The sequence below is a fragment of the Cavia porcellus genome, unplaced genomic scaffold (assembly GCF_034190915.1).
Source record: "Cavia porcellus strain 051 isolate PalLab524CR breed Dunkin Hartley unplaced genomic scaffold, mCavPor4.1 scaffold_3, whole genome shotgun sequence".
NCBI lineage: Eukaryota > Metazoa > Chordata > Mammalia > Rodentia > Caviidae > Cavia > Cavia porcellus.
This window is the reverse complement of record NW_026947486.1, coordinates 39373840-39397078: the sequence shown is the minus strand read 5'-3', so window position 1 is coordinate 39397078 and position 23239 is coordinate 39373840. Positions and strand designations below refer to the sequence as shown.

The following is a 23239-nucleotide window of genomic DNA, read 5'->3' as shown; positions in this document are numbered from 1 at the left end:
TTTCACTATCTATTCACAGGGTCGTTACGGTTGCTGTCGTTTTCTACGAGATGGATATAAAACTCCTAAAGAGGTAGATTTATTTTCCCCAAAATGAACACATGATACAATGGTAATATCTATCTGCATCCTCTTTGAGAAAATATACTTACCTTACTGGTGATACTTATATGGATCACTAAGTGGGATAATAATCCCTGATATTTGCAATATTTTTGGCCTTAATTGATATGCCTTCTGTTTTGGAGCCTTTCAGAGTTAAATAAAAATAAAAAAAAAAATAAAACAAAGTAATCTTGCAGTTGGTTAGATTCAGGAAAGAACTACTACCAAATGTGAAATCAGTGGACACAAGTTTAGCAAAAACAGAGTAAAATGTAATTTCCATTGTCTCAAAGTATCTCCTCCTGAAATTCAGTAATTGTAAAGGGAATTTTATATCAGCACAGTACATCTGTCTGGATCCCTGTTATAGTCCATTTTCTCTTGCCAATAGCATAATGTAAGAGAGTGGGTAACATTTAAAGGAAAGAGGCTTACCATATTTATTTTGGTTCTGAGGTACAAGGTCAAAGGTCCAAATCTGGTGGTGAGCGTCTTGCTGGCAGAGTCCTAAGGTGGTTGAGAACATCGCACTGAAAGAGATAGGGAGCACAAGTGTGTATGTGAGTCTCTCTTAATCTTCTTATAAAACCATCAGGATTGTCTTGGAAGCACTACCCTAATGACCTTATGGAAATCTAACCCCATCACAGAGATCCCACCTCTAAAAACCGTAATTTGATTAAGTTTGCACTATCCTAACAGCTCACAATGAGGCTCATGAGGCACATACTTAAACCAAATCTAAAGTATAGGGCCACCCTCCCAGGGTTTTTTGTTTGTTTGTTTGTTTTTGGTTTTGTTTTTTTAATGAAACAACAGTAGCAAAAGAAGAAAAAAAAACAATGATACAGACTTTCGAAACAAAATAATAGGAAATCAACACTTGTTAATATATTGCATATTGCTATCTTAAAAGTAGTTTTCAGTTGATTAGTCTCAACATTACTTGAACTTTTTTAAAAAAGGTAAATTCTTCCTGTTCTGCTAGTCAAAAATTCTCCTTGGAAGTATCAATGGGGAAAATTAAATGTTATTAAAGGATAATACAAACACTGTTTAAGGCTTAAGTATGCTGATACAGAGACGTTACAGTTTTTTAATCAAGCTCAAACTCTTCTCGTCTACTTCCTGCCTTCTACCATTCTACTTAAATTATGGTCTGAAACATCACCATAACCTCCTAAATTACCAATCCAACTGTCTTTTTCCCAATTATTCTCTTTAACTTCTCTATAATACATCACTGTTACCCTATGTACACTTTCTTGAATTTGTTTTTCTTACTTTAATTTGCATAATAATACCTTTTCCTGATTCTTCTTTCAGTCCTTTCTTAACCCTAATCTGATGATTTACTAATGTTCCATTTTTGGGCAGTTTACTCACTTAATATAGTGCTTTTCCACAAAACTAATTTATAACTTGTGCTTCATGTGTCACCTCTATAAAGATGATTCCTAAACCTTTATCTGTACCTGGCCTTCTAAGCATTTCTATTTACACATCTTACTGCTATCTCAAACTTAACAAGTATAAAACCAAATTCAACTTTATTGCAAACAAGTTTTACTTTTTAAATTCTCTCCTATGCTGTTATTATTATTCTGAGTTCACTAGATATGTCATCTCATGGAGTACTTGCTAAAGAAGAGAGATAGTACATATGCTGCCTTTCCCAATTAGCTTGTCTAAAATGAACTCTCAGTAATGACAATGTCATATTGAACACAGAGGAGAAGTTTTAACTCTGAACCAAACATGCATGTCTAAACTCAGAGTGATAAGATAGGCTTTGTTCATTATGTTACTACTAGGATCCCAATCGTCTCTACTATGAGCCAGCTGAGCTGAAGCTATTTGAAAACATTGAGTGTGAATGGCCACTGTTCTGGACGTACTTTATCCTTGATGGGGTCTTCAGTGGCAACACAGAACAGGTAATCAGATGGGAAAAGAACTGTTCAGCAGATTGTTTTTATTGTTAGATCTTTTTTTTTCAGTTGATAGCTGTACTGATTTTGTCCAAATGGAGTTCTTCCTAATAGGGAAGAAAGAGTTGTCCCCTAGAGACTAATAACTGAAGATACTCAATTAAAACTTGGGATATCTGGATTCTGTTTATTTGTTGTTTGTTTTACTTTTGGGCTTTATTGGGGGGTTTTGTTGAGTTTGTGTGGGGAGCTTTTGTTTGTTTTTTGGGTTTTTGTTTTTACTTCAACAACTGAGTAGCCCAAATATTGTCACTAACTCCTTCAATTTGCATGTGATAATCACTTTATTCATTAAAAATATATTAAAATTTTTTAAAAATTTAGAGTATATAAATGTTAACTGCCTTGAGTTGATTATTACACACAGCATACAAGGATAAAATTATCACAATGTATCACATAGATTTGTACAACCAAAATAATTTTTTAAATATATCCCTAAAATTCTTTGAATTTCACAGGTAAAGATCTGTTTTAAATTCAAAGTACTGTCAGTTATTCTATAATGACACTATGTATTCCTAAAAATTATGTATATTCATGAAATAAAAGCTAAAGGGATTATGAAAAATGGATTAAGTAACAAAAGAATAGGAACATAATAAAAGAGTTCAACAGCTTTCTACTTATTAACAGTTCAGAAATACATAAACACTGTGATAGTTATGATACTTTTACCTTGAAAAGACCTAATTTGCTTTTGCTTGTAGAAGTATGTGCCCTGGTGCCCACCAGCTCATTTACTGGGCACCCATGCTTGCCAGCCTGTGTGCAAGAGGAAGACAACAAAAGAAACACAAAAAAGAATGAGAGAAAAGGAAGATTTGTGCTTGACCCATTTTTATGCCTACAGTTTCTAATCTGAGCAACTACTTTGAAAATAACAATGCACAATGTATCAACCATTATTACTCGGCTATTGTATTGTTTTTAAATTTAATATCACCATTTTCTTGTTTTTTCTCTTTAAAATAAAAAAAGAATGAGAGAAATTAGAGGAAAAGAACACAGAGGAGAAATTTTAAAGCAGGCTGAGAGAGAGTAAAGAGATAGGAAATTAAAGAGGAAGGCACATAGCAGCATTGCCAGGGCAACTATCAAAGGGCTACAACTTGTGAGTTATCAATTAGTGAAAGGAGAGTTATCTGAAGGAGGGTGATATGAAAGTGAATGGAAAGTTGTAACAGCAGATGTGGATGCATGTGGTTTATTGTCCTCCTGAGGTGTGTGCATGTATGTGTTTTGTTTACTGTTATACAGCTCAGCTTAGCTGAGTGTGTTCCCAGGATAAAATGCATAAGCAAGCATGAAACTCTTGTTATGTTCAAATTGTTCTTTAATCTATCACACGCATTGTAGAAAATTTGTTTTTCAAAACAAATGTTATAGCAGATTGTTTTTCCACTGTTTTTTCCACTGCAACCTACAGGTTTTGTTGTTTTATTTCTGTGGTACTAGAGATCAAAACCAAGGCCTCGTGCATATTAGATAAGCTCTCAACTACTAAGCTACATCCTGATCCCCTGTTTTGTTTTACATTTTATATATTCCTAAGTTTCAGAAAAATTTTTAAACAAAGAAGATAAACCTGCCCATTCTAGAAATTGAATTTGGCAGGGAAAATAGTGTTAAAAGTGAATACATTCAAAAATCAAGAAGGTGAAACATGGTGGCCCAAACATGCCTTTGGAGGCCAGCTGACTAGGGCTAAATTTTACACTCGACCATATACTTGTTCTGCAATCTTCCACAAATTCAGAATCTTTTCAAAACTTAATTGTCCTGTAAAGGGACCAATTACACATACCTACTAGGACAATTATTAAAATTAAAAGCATTAAAGTATGCAGAAATCCTACAATACTTTGTTATAACAAGCATTTATTAAGTACCTGCCCCCTTTCCTCTCTCTTTTACTTGATTGAGTAAATTCCTTTGCAATAGTACCTTCTTTGGTCATAGCCCCTTTCCCAGGTCTCCACAGGAATTCTCTGTAAATTTGTTTTTTCTGCCTTTCATTTCTCTATAGGTTCAAGAGTATAGAGAAGCTCTTGAAGCAGTTCTCATTAAGGGCAAAAACGGAGTTCCACTTCTGCCAGAGTTGTACAGTGTTCCCCCCGACAGGGTAAGTTGGACAGTGCTGTAGCAGTGACCAGAAGAGGAGCCATGTCTCCATAGGACTTGCTCATTTGAGTCAAATAATTTTTAATTTTCTGATAATAATGCTCTTAAGACTTGTTTTTAGGTATAACACAATAGGAAAATGACTTTATTCTTTTAAAAATAAATCATTAAAGCATTTGCAGTTATGGTACTGTTGCACACCAAGTTAAGGTTAAGGCCAAACCTTAATGCTGAGAAAAACAGAGATCAATAGTATAACTCCATTGATGATCTGTATGAGCGCTCAGGATTTTGAATTCTCAGCTTTGAGGCCAGTCACCTGAGATTGTTTGAGTAGATCATACTTGGAAAACGATGTGCTGTCTTCATTTTCCAAAAATGCCAATTGAGAATACCATTGTTAGTCTTTTCTATTGTGAAATATAATTAAACATGAAAGAGGTATAATTTTTAATTCTTGTGGGGCTGGAGAGAATAAGCTCCTAGAAACATCAGCAGAATTACTGAGAGTTGTTAAACTTAGAAATCAGGTCCTTCCATATACCTATTGAATCAGAATTTCCATTTAAGTAAGATCCTGAGATGATTTGTATACACATTATAGTTTGGGGATCTTAGGAATGCTACCCTAGACCATGGAGCATTTTCTTTCATTTTGCAGGCTAGGGATGGAATTCTGGACCTGGAGCACACAAGGCAAGTGCTCTACCACATAGCTATATCTCCAACCATACACTGTTGCTATAGTTCTTAACTTCTCAGTGAATTGCTTACGTAAATAAATAGGGAAGGAATAAATATCTAGATTCAACCTTTTATTATCTAGTATCTTAACCCTTCTGTTACCTCTCATATGACCTTTACGTCTTTTTTTTAGGTTGATGAAGAGTATCAAAACCCTCATACTGTGGACCGAGTCCCTATGGGGAAGCTGCCTCATATGTGGGGTCAATCTCTATATATTTTAGGAAGCTTGATAGCAGAGGTAAGCCAATCACTTTTTCTGCCTTAGTCACCGAAAATTAGACTTGTGAGTGGCTCATTAAAACTGAGGATGTCATTTGCCTTTTGCTTTAAATATAGCTTTGGTTGGAGGTTCTCAGAGTGGGGAGTATGGCCAGTACTTAACAAAAATCACCTGCTGCCTGGCAGCCAGGTCCCTCATAGTGCCCAATTTCAGCATTATTATTTGAAGCAGCTTAGGAATCATACCCTGGATCTTTCCCTTCCAAAACTTTCCTTGGTGTCTTGCCTGGCGATTAACTGTAATTGTGCTTAATAATTACTGGCAGTGAATTAAGTACCAACCTTCCCAAGCAACATAATATTAAATTCTTTAATTTAATTAACTAGCTATGTTTAGGAACCCTGAAAAATGTTCAGGAACACTGTGGTCTTTTTGTTTGGTTGTTTGGATTTTTTTGGGTTTTTTTGTAAGAGATGTTCTAAATATTTCTTATATCAAATTATGAGAAAGGCCTTAATGAGCCACTTCTGACTTTATATACAGCTTCTTTGTGGCATTTTGAGCTTTTTCCAGTTATCCAGGTTTACTGGCAAATTTGTTTCCCCACTATAGGTTACTTTGATATGATAAAATCCAAGTTCCTAGTAGATCTAGTTTGGTACTTAGCTGTCTTTTCTGAGGACAGATGCTTTGACTTGTTTATAAATGACTCAGTTATTTTCTGGAGAAGTTTTTGGTTTTTTTGTTTTATTTTTTTTCCCTGTATCCATGGCTGTTCAGTTATCTTTAGTAGACATGAACGTGAATCTAGCAAAATAGGCAGAATGAATGTTTAAAGTAGTCCTTCCCTGGTAACTTGTTCATCCATTTGCAATAAATTAAATGTAATGAGAAAAGGAGATGAGTGGTATTCTTAAAGACAAATGGTTATATTCATCCCATTTTATAATGAAGAGAAACTCAAGTCATAAGACTTCTTTTGAGTCAAAAGCCCAAGAAACAGAAGAACAAATCAGACAATAACAGGACTAATAAATTATTGATAATAGGCATTGTGGTCTGATCATTTTAATATGGGTCATCATATGTATACCCAGAGAGTAATTAAAACCTGGTTATTTAAAACTTCCTTAAAGGATTTCATGGCAATTGTTAGAAATAAACTTCAGATTAAATTAATTGGGGCATGAATTTGGGAATTCAAACATTTTCATACAAGGAAGTTATTTGTTTCTTTTCTGATGTTTTCCCTAAAACATTAGATTTTTCATTTGTTTGAGATTTAATATTCTGTCCTTTTGGGGGGTCTTTAGGGATTTTTAGCTCCTGGAGAAATTGATCCCTTGAATCGTAGATTTTCTACTGTACCTAAGCCAGATGTCGTGGTTCAAGGTATGTATTCTTATTTCCAGCAGCAGAAATTGTCTATTAAAGTTTTAGCTAAGGTGTGAGATATTTGAGCCAGTAAATTATACATTTATTCTTCATTTTGTTTTTTGTTAAGTGTATAATTAACCTGGTTCAGATTGATTTCAAAATTACTGTCAATTTGAAAATGGGAGTGTTGGCATTTACAGTAATCTCAGCTCTCAAGAGGCTGAAGCAGGAGAATTGCTGTAAATTCAAGACCAAACTGAGCTACATAGTGAGTTCCAGGCCAGCCTGAATTGCATAACAAGACCCTTTCTCAATAAAACAATCAAACAAAAAGTACTATTAATCATAAATAAATGAATGACATGCAATGTTGTAGGACTCCAAAATAATACTTAGCACTCCTTATTTCTGGAATCTCTTTCTTTTAATTGTTATGATGTTTTAGCCTCCCATTTCTCTCTGTTTTCTGAAACCAATTTCCATGTACTTTTCAGCTAGTACTTTCTTTTCATGTCCTCTGTTTAATTTTATAGTTAGTCTCATTCCTTTCTTTATTTACATGTATCCATGTATTCATTTGCTAAGGCTATCTCCCTCATAATAAATTTGCTTTTGATCATTGCCTCTTTGAAGAGCATGCCTACTTTGAAGAGCTTACTAATATAGTAAGCTTCTCATCACTGAGACACAATACCACACACACATGCACACATGCAAACACACAGACACACACACACACACACACACACACACACACACACATACTTTAAAGGAGGAAAGATTTAATCTAGCTCAAGCTTTCAGCGGATTCACTCCGTGGTTAAAGAATCTAAGGATTCATACCAAAAGGGCACAGCAGAGCAAAGTTGTTTAGTTCATGGCAGCTGGAAAACAAAGCAGAGGAAAAGCACCAAAGAAAAATGGGTGAGGAACCATGTAGACTGCTGAAGTTATACTTTCCTTACCAACCCAGACACACACCCATGAATGTGCTTTACTAATCTACTAGGGAGTTTTTAATCCAATGAAGTTGATATACCAGGATTAATGATCACAATCCACCCTTTGTCAACTTTATACCAAAACGTATGTCCTTAAACTACATTTAATCTCCAAATAAAGATAATAGTGAGTTCACAATTACACCTGACATAATTAACTATGCCACATGCAGCCAGAAATGCAATAATCTCTCCCCCAATAGTACTGACATTTTTCAAGTCCAAGTATCTCTAGAAACTCAGGGCAAAGTCTTAGCTGTGAACCTCTGTAAAAGTTTAAAAACAAGTTACATAATCCCAAGGTACAATGACAGAGGATAAAATTCCATTCCAAAAGGGAAGCATAAGAAGATGGAAAAGAATTGGGCCAAACAAGACCAAAACCCAGTAGGACAAACATTAAGTCTTGTGGCTTTATATCTGGCATCTGGGGCATTTGTGATAAAATGTGATTTCCAAAGGCTTTGGGTAATCTCACTCCTGTGATCTTTCTGGTTGCAGTCCACATGACCTCTCTCTTAGGCTGGCTCTATTCATGACCTCTGACTTCTCTCCACAGAAATGTTATGTTCCTGTATATCTAACTTCCTAGGGTCTCCACCGCACCTTTATCTTCATTCCCACAGCTTCACATACTGTCTGTCCTCTCAGGAGCTCCTTCCCTAGGTTCCCTGGCCTTCCTTTGAAATCTGAGAGGAAGCTTTCTTGACACCCCCCCCCCACGACTCTTGTATTCTGCATGATGGTAAAACCAGTATCATGTGAATGATGTCAAGGTTTTTCAACAATCTGGGCAGTAGCCAACCACTTTGCACCATGGCAACAGCAGTCTCTGAGTACCTGGATAACAGAACACAGTGAAGTGAATCCCAGGGAACCAACTCCCTAATAGAACCTTCTCAAGAAGGGATGCCTGGGAGATCTCAAAAGAAAGGTTGTAATTTTTGCATCTTTTAATCTGCAATGGCTGATATCTTTCTGATTCCTGAGATTCCTTCAAGGCATCTTTGTTCTTGTCCCTGTACAAAGTACTTGATTTCATTTAATGACATAGATCTCTAGTACTTCTAGTGTACCCACCAGAAAAATTATAATCCTTAATTACTCTTAAAGTTTATATTTTGTGATCCCATACTTGGCTTCCTAAAAAGCTACTGGAAAAGAAAATCACACAAATAAGAACATCAGTGACCTACTTAGGAAATTTATGATCACCTACTCAGCTAGGTCCATAGTGCTTCCTATTAGTTCCTGTTCTTTTCTTTAGGCAGAATTTCCTTTTTTAAAAAAAAATATTGTACATGTTTGAAGCACATGAAGTTTACATTCATCTTAGAGAGCAATTACAGGTACATAATACATTTGGATCTTTTCTATTCCCCTTTCGATCAGGGATCTGGCCAAGATCCCCAACTGCCTGTATGAGGGGTACAGCAAAAGGATGAAATAAGAAACAGAGACAAATTTAATAATGCATGACAGGGGGACTGGATGGTCAATGCCTCAAGATGGGCAAAGACAAAGCTAGCCACTATTTATTGGGTATATATTGTGATCAGAGGGATGACTGGAAGACTCAGAGGGTGACAGTCACCTTACACTAATGAGGATCTTTATATTGATGAGGGCAGTGGGGAGAAATGTCAGGGTAAGAAGGAGTTTGTCCTTCCTCCAAAGTGAAACCCTATTGTGGTTACTACTGGGTCACAAGGAACCAGTATGTCTTTAGCTGATGTAATCTTGCTCTGGGTCATCACAGCATCACAGGACCATTGAGCCCTCAATTGTGACTGAAGGCACTTGGAATCACATTCCCACATACCATAGCCAGCCTACATAGCAAGGAACTAGGCCTCAGACAAGCCCTAATCACAATTTAATTGTGAAATTATTTTCCCAAAAAATTATGCAGAATGGTCCACCTTTCCCTTCCCACTTCCCTCCATCTCTAGCTCCCCTTTCCCCATTTTCATTATTATTGCTGCTATTATTATTATTATATTATTATTAGCTCATGTTTATGACATATAATGCTTACATTTATTGTGGGTATTTGGCACCTATACATGACACACTTTAAATTTTGTATTTTCCTTTACTCTCCCACCTCCTCCTGCCTCCCCTCACAGTCTCTTGGACCCCTTCTTGTTTGCAAAAGATCTACTTCAATGTTTTCTTCTATCCATCCTTTATTTGGCTCTTTATTCATACTTTGCATTTCTCAAGTGAGAGGTACATTATGATATTTAAGCTTGCCTATCTGATTTATTTCACTTAACATATTTTCCAAGTGTATACATTTTCTCACAAATCTCTTGAATTTATTCTTCTTTATAGCCAAAAAATATTCCATTATGTATGGATACCACATTTTCTTTATCCATCCATCTTTGATGAACTTACAGGCTGCTTCCAGGATTTAACTATGGTGAACGGTGGTGCTATAAATATGGGTATGAATGTGTCACTGTAATATGATGGCTTTAGCTCTTTGGAGGAAGATACATAGAAGTACAATAGCTAGACCAAAAGGAATTTCTATGTTTAGTTCTTTGAAAAATCTTCATACTGTTTTCCATAATGGTTGTGCTACTTTACATTCCGACTAATGTTGTAGGAGGGTTCCTTCTTCATTGCACCCCATTAGCATTTGTTATTATTTGATTTCTTGATAATGGTGATTTTTCCTGGCATAAGGTAAAATCTTAGTTTTGTTTTAAATTGCACAACTCTAATAGCCAGAGCATTTTTTTCATGTTTATTGGTCATTTGTCTGTCTTCTGAGAAGTATCTATTCATTTCACTTTACCATTTTTTATTCTCAGTTTCAAACTTTCTCTGTTTTCAGGCTAATTCATGACCTGCCTTCTTATGCCTGATCATCTTTTTTTATACAGACATTTAAATTTATATATATATATATGTATATATATATATATATATATATGTAATACACATTTTATTTTATTTTATATTATTTTATTTGTCTTTTTCCTTTTTATCGGTACCGGGGATCGAACTCACGACTGCCTGCTTTCAAGGCAGGTGCTTATGCCACTGAGCTAAACCCCCAGCCCCGTAATACACATTTTAAATCTTACAAGTTAAATATAAAATTTCAATGCAAAAATTTCAGTGCATATTTATATCCAGTAAAGAAGGATAAATTGTTAAATGTAGCTCTAGTGACTATGACTTTGCACTTTTCTTTCATATCTGCAGAGTTCTTTTTTTTAAAGAGGGCAAAATTAAACAGAACAAAACAGATCATAAGATAACAATATAAGAGACACAGATTTCAAAGCAAGACAACCAGAGATATTCACTGTCTATGATATTGTCTCTTGTTTTCTTCCAAATAGTTGTCCATATCTTCACATACAATGAGTTCATACAAAACAAAATATTATAGAACTGACCAGAAAAGGATGATGAAGGCATGTTAGGTTTTCAAGACCAGACAATGAGGAAGTCAACAATGGCGGCCATGATGTCTCTCATTCTCTTCAAAATAGCTGTCCATACCTTCATGTATGTTGAAATTAAAACACAACAGACTAAAATATCTCTGAACAATGAATAATAGTATTATTAGATTTTGCATCATAACCCTTTGGAATCAGCACTGGGTACCTTAGTGTCTCTTTTTCTTCAAAGTAGCTGTTCATTTCATCATGCATTATATTATCAATTCTCATAAACTTTTTAGAAGTTCTATGTATGCATGAGTCTCTACATGTATACCTATCCTTTTTGTATTAGAGAAAACAAAACAAAACAAATTCCCAGAAAAACACAAATTGAAAAAGACATATAAACGACAATAGCAAAGAGCCCAGAACACTGACAATATCAAAACAAGGTGGTATGAGCATATCAAAGATAACATGACTAAGTGTATTTGTAGTAGTAGTTGTATCTTCTACTCTATTCTATTGATCTTCAGGTTCATGCCTGATCATCTTAATATTCTGATCTTCATAAACTTCCCTGTCCTCCTCACCATAACAATTCTACCCATTCTAGCCTTATTTTCTCTAGTCACAGTAAAAGTTATTTATTCTTTTATTCAAGACTAGGTCCTTTCTCTGATGCTTGATCCTATCTTCTTCATCAACCTTCTTCTACAAACCTACTGTTTCATGAAATCTTCAAGTTTTCCTGCTCTGTTTTTATTTTAGTATATTGATTTATCTCCCTTTAGTTATTCTATGCAGTTTTTAAATTTCTCATATAAATTTCTGCTTCTTTATATTCCACTTATTCTACAGTCTTCACAAATTATTTTTATTTTCTGAAAAATGTTCTTCCTTACATTATTAGTGACCTTTGTCAAAATCTTGGATTACAAATTGCACTACAAAAGTGCAGTGATAATAAAAATCAGCATGTCATTGGCACAAAAACAAACATGAAGATCAAATGAAACAGAACATGGGATGCAGAAACAACTCCAGGCATGCTCAGTCATCTGACTTTTGACAAAAAGGGCCAAAACCTTACACTGGAAAAACAGCCTCTTTAACACACAGTGCTGGGAAAACTGGTTATTCACATTCAGAAGAGTGAATCTTGACTCATGTTTCTCACCAAAATAAAACCAAAAGGAATAAAAGATCTAATTATTAAAACAGACGCAATCTGTTGGAAGATAAAATAGGGAAAACACTTGAAGATGTCTTCAAGGCATAGGCAAAAACTTTCTGAACAGAACCTGTATGCACAGGAAATAACACCAGCAGTCAAAAAATAGGGTTATATCAAATGAAGAAGCTTTGACATAGCAATGCAAATGACCAACAGTGAAAAGACAACCTATAAAATGAGAAAAAAATCTTTGATACTCCTTAAGCAGAAGACTAATATCAAGAATATGTAGAAAATTCAAAAAAGTTAGACCCCTCCCATTAAAAACGCAATAAAAAATGATCAATCAAAATGAATAGAGATTTCTCACCAGAAATTCACAATGCCAGTTAGTACATGAAAAAAGCTTTAGCATATTTGGCCATCAGAGAAATGCAAATCAAAACAACACTGAATTTCTATCTTACTCTGGGAAGAATGGCTGTCATCATACACTAAAAAAAATGCTAGTGAGGTTGTGGAAGAAAAGAAAACTTTCTGTATTATTGGTAGTAAAGTGCAACCACTGTGGAAATCAGTATAGAGATTCCTCCAAACCGTAAAGCTAAAGATCCCATTTGACTCAGCTTTACCCATTTTGAGTATATTCCTGAAAGAGTAAAGACATCATATTATAGTGATGAATGCATATCCATGTTTATAGCAGTACAATTTATAATAGATAAGACTTAGATGCAACCTATACATCTATCAGCAGATGAGTGGATAAAAGGAAGTGAGCTACATGTGCAACATGGAATACTACTCAGCCATAAAGAGGAATAAATTCAAGACACTTGTAGGAAAATAAGATTTTTTTTTAAATTTTAAAGATAGTAAAATCCAACAAAACAAAGTCATTTAAAACAATTCAGCAAAATTGGCACAGAACATCAAAGCAGGATACTAGGAAAACAACAATAACTATTATAGTATATCTTGCTATCTTCACAATAGTTGTCCATTCCAAAATCAAACCAAAAACAAAATACAACAAATCCAATAAAAACAGAATATTGAATAAATCAAAACAATTAACCAGAAGAAAGCAAAACAGTGAACTTCAAAGATAAGATACCATGAAATCCCCCATACTTGTGGTGTTGCATACTGTCATCCTTCCAAGAGATGCTCAGACCCCTGGTCCCAAGCCTCTATAATCAACACAACAATACAAGCATTTCGTTGCTTTGTGTATCTTAGTTGCTATCAACTCAACCTGTCCTCTGAAGCATCTGGTTGCTTACAGGGAGTGAGAGGGTGTCTTAGTTACTTTTGACTTCATTGCTGAGACAAAATACTTGATGCCCAAGTTGGGAAAGGAAAGAACACCCTAAGCTGCTCTAGCTCTATGCATCCAGGTGACATGTCCAAACCTTTCCAAACTCCACCCACAAGCCATTTCCAAAGCCTCTTAAAAACATGGCCAGGTATAGTCACAGCAAACGACCCCACTCCTGGGTACCAAATTCCTGTCTTAGTTACTTTTTACTTTGTCTCTGAGACAAAATACCTGATACCCAAGTTGGGAAAGGAAAGGTTTATTTCTTACAGTTTTTGGAGGTTTCAGTCCACACTCAGTTGGCTCCAAGGCAGGCAGGCATGGCTGGGCTGCAGTTCATGGCAGCTGCAAACAGCAAGCAGGAACCAGCACAGAGCAAAACACACCTTCTTCCTGCCATTACATCACATCCTGACTCCACCCCTTTGTGGATGGAGCACTGACACCATCAATCCAAGTACTAGACACTGAATGAATAACAAATTCAAACTCACGAGGCTTGGGGAACACAGACATAAACCATGACAGAGGGTGAGGTGGGTAGACACAGTGTTTGATTTTCAGCCCATATGCTGGTAGGCTCACAGGAGGCACTATCTGACTTTTCTCTCCCTGGAACTCACTAGACTTGTGTGGTTTACCAGCAATGCTGGCTAATTGATTTCTTGGTTGGTGTCCCAAGTTCCAACATGGCTAATTCTCTGAAAATAAGATCTTAAGACCATAATACTAAGAGAATTATATCAGTCACAGTAGGTTAAATATCACATGGTTTCTGTTGCATAAGAAACCCAAAGCATAAACAATTTAGAGAGTTAAATAGAAGATAGATGAGGGGAAAGATGGAAAAGGTAGACCTTTTTGCAGATAGGAAGAGGATCTAGAGATGGAAGGTGAGGAAAGGGAGGAGAAAGAAAAAGGAAGTAAAAAAAGATTAAAATGCACCATGTATTTCTACCAACATCCCCCACCATGAATATATTCATTATGTATTGCAAACATGTTCTAAGGAAACATTTTTGAAAAGTATTTGTGTTTCTGAGAATTCTTTCCTTAGACCACTGATTATCTTATTCTGAATATTTTTCCTGTTTCTCACCCTCCTTCTATTCCAGATCTTTTCCCTTTTTCCACCTCCTTACTTTTTCCTTCACTTTCAGAATATGACCTTACCTCCAGTGTCACAAAGAAAATGCATCACATAAAGACATCAATTCCCCAAGCAACCACAGGCTTTTCTTTAGCTGCCCATTCCTTTTATGTTGGTATTTCTCGTGGCTGTATTTTTGGTCCTTTTATCCTGTTCTCTATATATTCTCCTTGGTCAGCTTCATCACTTTGCATGGTCATGGGCTCCTAAATTTATTGCTGCTTCCCTTACGATAGCCCCACTTGCATGTTTTACATGCACCATAGACTCAACATCACTAACATTAATCAGCACTCATGCCTGCTTCTCCTTCTATGTGTTTGTATTATTAAATGACTATCACTCTACCAGTTACACAAATAAATACCAAGGAATCTTTCTCCATCTAGGTGTCTGTCTCTCTGTCTCTCTCTCTCTGTCTCTGTCTCTCTCTCTCTGTCTGTCTCTCTGTCTCTCTCTCTCTCTCTCTCTGTCTCTCTCTCTCTCTCTCTCTCTCTCTCTCTCTCTGGCTCTCTCTCTCTCTGTCTGTCTGTCTCTCTTTCTCTCTCTCATCTTCCTGCATTCAACCAGTTAACAGATTCTAACCTTCTAAGTAATTCTGAAATCCATCCAGTTTCCTACAGTATCTATAGCCTGTCTATGATGACCCTAGTGTAGGTCATCAACATCTTCCTCTTGCATTGTAGAAATAGCTTTTATTTGGCCCCTCTATCAATTTCTTTTTCTCTTCCTCTTCTTTCTTCTTCATTATCCTTTACTTTCTGACTTTTGTAGCCCAAATATATAAAGAAAAGCTTATTCTTTAATCACAAACCTAAATATATGCTTAAAAGTGCAGCACAGATATGCTGTTTCTCTGACTACAAGTTTGCAAGGGCTTCTCATCACTAGTTTCCTTATTATGACTTACAAGGCTCTTTATAATCTGACCTCTAACCTTGTCTTCTACTTTATTTCTCATTACCACTTCTTTATACTCCTTTTCTCTTCTATGAAGTACTTTTAATAATACTTAGATCTGCCTGGTTCTTTGTTCTCTTGAGCCTTTGTCCATGCAATTTCTTTTGTCTGGAATAATTTCTCCCTTACTTTCACCTTCACCTTTATCAGATTTAACTCCTATATAGTCCTCCAGCAAGATTTGTCATGTCTGTCTATATATCCCTAGGATCTGGAAGTGTCTAGCACGCAAAAAGCAATGAATAATTTTCTAAATATTTTATAAAACATAAACAACTGAGTTGGTTGGGTCAACTGTACTCCTGCAGCCCCATATTTTTCATGTGATTGTCCTTTATTCCCCTGTATTCCTATTACCAACTATATTGTCTCCTTCAGAACCCTGAGTATCTTAGTTATTTTTTACTCATTGCTGAGACAAAATACCTGATGCCAAAGTTCGGAGAGGAAAGTTTTATTTCTTACAGTTTTTGGAGGTTTCAGTCTACACTCAGTTGGCTCCAAGGCATGGCTGGGCCACAGTTCATGGTGGCTGCAAACAGCAAGCAGGAACCAGCAAAGAGCAAGACACACCTTCTTCATGCCATTACATCACATCCTGGCTCTACCCCTATATGAGTATAGCACTGACATCATCAATCCAAGCACTAGACAATGAACCAATCACAAATGCACAATGTAAACTCATGAGGCCTGGGGAACACAGACTTATGTCACAGACCGTGACATTCCACCCCTGGCCCCCAGGACTCATGTACATCCTTTATACAAAAGGCATTGAGTCCACCTCCAAGAGTTGCCAAAGTCCTAAATTTCAGCATTGATGAAAAGTCCAAGTCCCAGTCTCCTCCAAGATCTATGGTAAACTCTTAACTGTAATCCCCTGTACAAATTAAACAAGGTTAAACATTTCTGAAATGCAAAGGCACAAGATAAACATTACCATTCCAAAAGTTACAAACAGGGGAATATAAAGCATTGGAAACAAAGCAAGTCTAACATCCAGCAGGGCAAACATTAACTCCTAGAGTTCCATGCTCAGCATCTGAAGTAAACTGGTTGTAAGCTCCAAAAGGCTTGGTTGATTCCACCCTCACGGCACTTCTGGTGATTTTAACTCTCACAGCTTTTCTCTTAAATCCTCTCTGCTCGCTTTTTGTAGCTTTCCTTGGATCATCCACCTTCCTGGATTTTCGAACTTCTGGGGTCTCCACTGTACCTTTGGCTTCACCCTTACATCTTCAGAAATTGCCCTCTCAGGGGCACACTGCTCGCCCTCCCAGGCCCTTTGCAATCGAGGTGGAAGCCATCCTACCCTCAGAATTTGTGCATTATCCTTGCACCTAAAATCAGCACCTTGTGGATGCCACCAGGTTTGCTGCTAGCTGAAGCAATAGCCAGGCTTTTCTCTCTCTTGGCTGTAGGGGTCAGTTGCCTGGACCGCAGGGCTCTGTTTGCCTGATTGTTAGGAAAAGCTTCTCTATGTTGTCATGATTCTGAAACCTCATGTGGCCTCTGTCGCCATTCTGGAGCATGGTGCTCTGCAGCCTTCTCCTCTGAGCAAATTCTTTCACCTTTGCAGTGAGGCTGCAAAGGGTGGGGACCCGCTTCCTGGGATGTTCCAGGGCCATCTTTCTTATCTCTCTGTTTCCCCTCAACAATCAAAATCTCAACTCTGTCTTTACAATCCACAGCCTTCCTGGAATTTTCCTTCTGGACAAACTCACAGCATTGTAATTATCCTGCTGGACTCTTTGCTCTTGATTTGCAACATAAAGCTGGCTAAAAGCCCCCAACAATAGCCATGCCACAGCCTCAAGGTTCGATTGCTTTTTAACTTCTTTTTCAAGAATAATCAGACCATTGCTCTTTGTCTCAGTCTCAGGCAAAGTCTCTGGGCAGGAGCAAAATGCAGAAAAGTTTTCTGCCAAGCCATAACACATATCATGTGGAGTCCAACAACCAATGCAGTCCTTCTTCCCAGCAGAAAACTCCCAAGCCTAGTCTTTACTATCAGGCTTTCTGTCAGCCTTCTGGTCTCCTGAGCTCTGACCAGAATCTCCTCTACAGAACAGACTATGGTGCTCCAGTTCTGCACATCCAGGTGACACATCCAAACCTTTCCAAACTCTGCCCACAAGCCATTTCCAAAGCCTCTCGAAAAACACATTCAGGTATAGTCACAGCAAACAACCTCACTCCTTGGTAGCAAATTCTTAGTTACTTTGTATTCGTTGCTGAGACAAAATACTTGAGGCCCAAGTTGGGAAAGGAAAGGTTTATTTCTTACAGTTTTTGGATGTTTCAGTCCACAGTCAGTTGGCTCCAAGGCAGGCTGGCATGGCTGGGCTGCAGTTCATGGCAGCTGCAAACAGCAAGCAGGAACCAGCAAAGAGCAAGACATGCCTTCTTCCTGCCATTATATCACATCCTGGCTCTACCCCTATGTGGGTATAGCACTGACATCATGATTCCAAGCACTAGACAATGAACCAATCACAAATGCACAATGCAAACTCATGAGGCCTGAGGGACACAGACACAAATCATGACACTGAGGCTTATAGAATATAGTTTAGAATTCATTGCCTAGCTAATATACAAGACCCTTAAGGTGACATATCTGCCTTCCATGACAATATAACCCCTGTCTATCTTTCCATGTTTCTTTATTGGCCACTATGCAAACTCCTTTATGATATGAAAATATTGAAGTGTATGTGATCCCTCAGTCCTATAACCACAGTCTGCTTTGTATTCATTCTTTAAATTCATTCTGAACTCTACCTTGAATGACTATACCCTTCCTATCTGCTTCTTTCTCCTTGCAAACTTATTGTTTCAAACTCAGGCATTAACTCTTTCAAAGCACTTTTCCTGAACCATCCCTCCCAACTCCACACTAGATAGGTGTTACTTCTGGGTGGTCTCATAATGTTTTATGTATACAACCATTTATTTATGAAGCTATTTTATAATTAGTTCACGTGTGTGCCACTTCCTTTACAGGATGGGTTCCTTGGGAGAGAAACTACTTTATCCACCTCTGTATTCCTAGCAACTGACATAGTACTCCATCCATTTGGGTACTTCATAGATTTTTTTTAATAAGTGAATAGGTGACCATTTTATTTCTCTGAACTGTTCTCAGTCATTATCTTTCTTCCTCTGAATACTGACCTTGTACCTTTTTCTTTTTCATTTAGAAGTGATTGAGATGTTGTTATGTATGAGGACTCAGCAATCACCATATTCTGTATGTCCTGGCCTAGACCTCAGCAACCCATTAGCATTAAACCCAAGGTAGAAAAACACATAGAAGAAGAATAAAAGGCACAATAGTTCTTTGTTAACTAGGCTTTTGTCCTCAAAACTCAACAAAGAAGATATGCTAAGGTACAAAGAGTGAAGTGGTATATTATTTTTTTCCTGTACACCCAATGCAGCACATCTACCAGCCTTAGAGAAGCAGAAGCAAAGGGCATCATTGTCTTCTTCTGTGCTTAGTGTTAAACTAGTTGAAACATCACTTGGATTTGTTGTCCCCAGCCAAGTATTCATCCTATAGGGTGAAAATGAAAATAAGGATCAGGGCCTAGTTTCTTTCCCTGTGAATAGGCTTACTACTTCACTGTCACAAATGTAAATGGAAGAACTTGGAGCAGTCCAGGTTTGGCAGGCTCTTAATCTAGATAAATGTCATCTCTATTACTCTAATCCCTCCTCTTCCAGGTGCCACAACTGTCATACCTCGTATATGTTGATGACCCAAACCTTTATCCCCAATTCACCCTGTCATTTTCCAGCCATGGGAGAATTCTTGCCTAATTAGTATGTTCTTTATTACTCTCGCATTCTTGGCCCTGACCTTATGTGTACCAATATAAAACATACAGCAGAATCAACTTTTACCAAAGCTGTTTTTCAAACACACATGTTTTTTTCTATTTAAACATGGAATCTCAGATAGAGTGTGCCATTCTCTAGGGACACATAGGTACTTAATCAAAAAGCATAATGTAATACATTTTTATTTAGATAATAGTATTAAGTACTTAGCTTGATACCTGTTTCATCACAGTTCCTCAATAATTATTAATTTCATCCATTCTTTTCTTTTCCTCCAAAATAAATTATGTGCTTTGAGAGATTTTTAGGGTTTTACTAAAACAAAAGCTTTTGTTGACCTCATTCTCTTTCTTTCCTATAGTTTCCATTCTAGCTGAAACAGAAGAAATCAAGGCCATTTTGAAGGACAAGGGAATTCTTGTGGAGACTATTGCTGAAGTATACCCCATCAGAGTACAACCAGCTCGTATTCTCAGTCACATTTATTCTAGTCTAGGTAAGGAAATTGGCCAACCTGCGAGAATCATAGCAGTGTGTGTTATGGGCTGGTTGCTTTCCATTTTTTTATGTTCTGATCTTGGATTGGTTATTAAACTGAGTCTGAAAAGGAATTTAGAGTCTCTGGAATCCAAGTTTCTAAGCCTGTCTTTTTTAGCAGAAGTGATAATCTTATGTGTGTTTTATGAATTTTGGTACATGGAGCATGACTGTTTTCAGACAATGTTATATCTTTATGCCAAGTGTATACTTAATTAACATGTCCCCCACTTCTGTAGAACCTATATTTCTGTTTCAGATATATAGTAATTTTATGTAGAATAATAGTCAAGGACCTTGTTTTAGGGTTTTTATAACTTATCATGTGAGGAACTAGTTGCACATCTGGTGTCCAGAAAACAAGGAGAGAGGGGAAGAGCCTGGGAGGGGGAGAAACTCTTCCAGGTCCACCCCCCTAGTGACCTACCTCTTACTTCCCTGCTCTACCTCCTAATAGATGTTCAGTTGTGAACTCATCAGTGGTTTAATCTATTAATGAATATAGCACCCTATGATCTAATCATCTTCCAGAAGCCCCACCTCTGAACACATAAGGCTTTTGGGGGATATTCTATATCTAAATCATAACAGTATGTTATCTGATTAGCAATTGATACATACATATTGACTGCACAGAACTGGAAAATAGAGAAAAGCACAAAAAAACAGTAAAAATCACTTGCAATACCCCCACCCCACAGAGTATTTTAGAATATTTGCTTTTAATAAGCTTTTATAAGATAACACTTGTTTTTAGGAAAATTTTGTTATGAAGAGAACACTTTGCAACTGTCTTTTGAAACATAAAAATAGGTGATTAACCTCATATTTTGGTAAATAGCTTCCTATGCCTTAGTTTTAGACTCATATTGCCATAATTTCTCCAAATTTTTAACTACATAGTAGATAAACTTATTTTCATAAATAAGTCATTTTCTGTTTTGCAAATTATTTACTAACATTCTTTTGTCACACAAGTCAGTTGCATTTCTAAGCATTAACACTAAATCCAAAAAGGAAATTAAAAAAGCATTTCCATTTATAATAACATCTAAAAAACTAAAATACTCAAGAATCAACTTGACCAGGGAGGAAAAGATTCATACACTAAAGATATACGGTGATGTTTACACGATGATGTGAACATATTTAAATATATTTAAAATCATGGCACTGTATGCTTACACTATCAAAATAGTTTTATTTTATGTGTTTTTTACTCTAATAAAAATAAGCAAAAAAAAGGAGCAGAGAATAATCCTAATTTTGATATGAGACTCAGGTAAAATATGTGCTTTATTGAGTAGATCCTGGAATATGACAAGGCACTGATGGTTCTCTGGTTCTGGCCCCCTAACAGAGAGCAAATCTACAAAAAGAGCATATTTGATAAAATAACACTTAGGATAAATCAAGGGAAAATACTCAAGGAAGACATTTAGTGAAAACTTAAAAGTAGGAGTTCTGTGAGTACTAACATGAAGGCATATTTAATATGTATTTGGGAGGACTTTCAAAGCAATTCGTGTATTATCATCACACAAGAAAAATGTGTGTGAATAAATAAACCATTTTCTCATTGCAGGAGGTACTGATTTAGTGTATGTCTGAATATAAAACATGTTTGCTACTTTAGTTTTTGTACTAAAAATATCTTGACCAATTCTCAATTCTGTCTTAGGATGCAACAGTAGAATGAAACTCAGTGGACGGCCATATAGACTCATGGGAGTTCTTGGAACTTCAAAATTGTATGATATTCGGAAAACTATCTTTACTTTCACCCCACAGGTGGGTGAAATAAGCTATAACGTGCATTGAAATGAATGAAAATAAGAGAAACACACAGCAGATACAAAGCATTTACTGAAATTTGGACAAGGGTCAAAGAGTTTCATGGGTGGAGGGCTTTTATATATTAAGTTGCTCAGTAAATATTTTGAGTTGAACTGAATTGAACTGTAGCAGTTATGTCATGTGATTGTGGGTACCATGTATAATTTTGGATACTGCAGAAACTGTGACTAAAGATTTTATAAATGTTAGAATACTTACAAAGTTTCTCTAACTTTTAAAAGTTAAACCGACAGCATGTACCCTTTATAAAGTAAAATACAGCCTTTTTATTCAGCTACTAAATTATAGGTTTCCTCTAGAAAAGAGCCTTTTTCTGTGCATAGAAATCTTAAATATCTCTTCTTGACAAAATGTTAGTACTATTGAGCTGTGAGTATGCATCTGGTTAGCCTGATGTTAGCTATATTACAATAGCAAGCCTGCTTATACGTGTATGGTGGAGAAGAAACTATTGTTTTGGAAAGGAACCTTATCCTTCTAATTTTCAAATTTACATCTGAAATCACAGAGCTGAGGTAGCTATAGACAAAAGAGAATGGATCCTAGACTATGTTTCCGACTTTGTCATTTGATAACCATATGATTCTGCCATTCTACATAGTATCTGTCTCTTAGCCTTATTTTTTCTTCACTGGGTGGATTATAGAATTAAATAAAATTTTGTGCTGAAAAGATTTTATAAACTATGTCACACTTCAAAAGTGACAGGAACTGGCCCTGAATCAAGGCTGACACCTTCCTGATGCTATTGGCTTCAAGCAGGAGTCTAAAGAGGTGTCTTTCTATGGTCTGTTGGTCATTTCAGAACTTGGGCAGTGAAATGGTCAATTCGTTACGAAGAAACAGCTTGAGGTAACCTCTCCCCCATGGTGAGTGTCTGTGAGTGTGGTAGGCTGCAACGGACAAGAGCCACCAATGTTTACTGGGACCCAAGTCATGCTGGGACCTGGGGCACTGGGAAACCAACCAAGCCCTCCCTTCCCTGGTGAGCAGCTGTGAACATGGCAGGCTCTGGCAGCCCAGGATGGGAGCCACCAGCATTTACTGGGACCTGTGCCATGCTGGGACCTGGAGTGCTGGGAAACCAAGCAACCCCTCCTCCCCTGGTGAGCGACTATGAGCGTGGCAGGCTCCGGTGGCCCAGGATGGGAGCCTCTGGCATTTACTGGAACCCATGCTATGCTGGGACCTGGAGCACTGGGAAACCAAGCAATCCCTCCCCCCTCCATGAGCAGCTGTAATCATGGCAGGCTGTGGCAGCCCAGAATGGGAGTCACCAGCGTTTACTGGAACCCACGCCATGCTGGGACTTGGAGCACTGGGAGGCCAGGCAACCTCTCCACCCCTCCATGAGTGGCTGTGGGTATGGCAGGTTCCAGTGGCCCAGGATGGGAGCTACTGGTGTTTACTGGG

At 37.1% G+C, this 23239-nt stretch overlaps 1 protein-coding gene and 1 non-coding gene across 6 annotated transcripts in view; both read left to right on the top strand.

Moving 5' to 3' along the window:
* The window catches only part of Phka1 (phosphorylase kinase regulatory subunit alpha 1), a 174842-nt gene that overhangs the window by 81720 nt on the left and 69883 nt on the right, over positions 1-23239 (top strand). For all 5 annotated transcript variants that reach the window (XM_063246086.1, XM_063246087.1, XM_003470985.5 and 2 more), the window contains exons 9-15: positions 20-73; positions 1920-2042; positions 4126-4221; positions 5098-5205; positions 6501-6579; positions 19794-19928; positions 21651-21760. In XM_063246086.1, the coding sequence (XP_063102156.1) occupies positions 20-73; positions 1920-2042; positions 4126-4221; positions 5098-5205; positions 6501-6579; positions 19794-19928; positions 21651-21760 (705 nt within the window). The remainder of the gene's footprint in view (positions 1-19; positions 74-1919; positions 2043-4125; positions 4222-5097; positions 5206-6500; positions 6580-19793; positions 19929-21650; positions 21761-23239) is intronic.
* LOC111757169 (small nucleolar RNA SNORA2/SNORA34 family) lies at positions 22538-22674 on the top strand. Its single transcript, XR_002791534.1, has one exon. It is a non-coding gene; the product is annotated as a small nucleolar RNA SNORA2/SNORA34 family (small nucleolar RNA).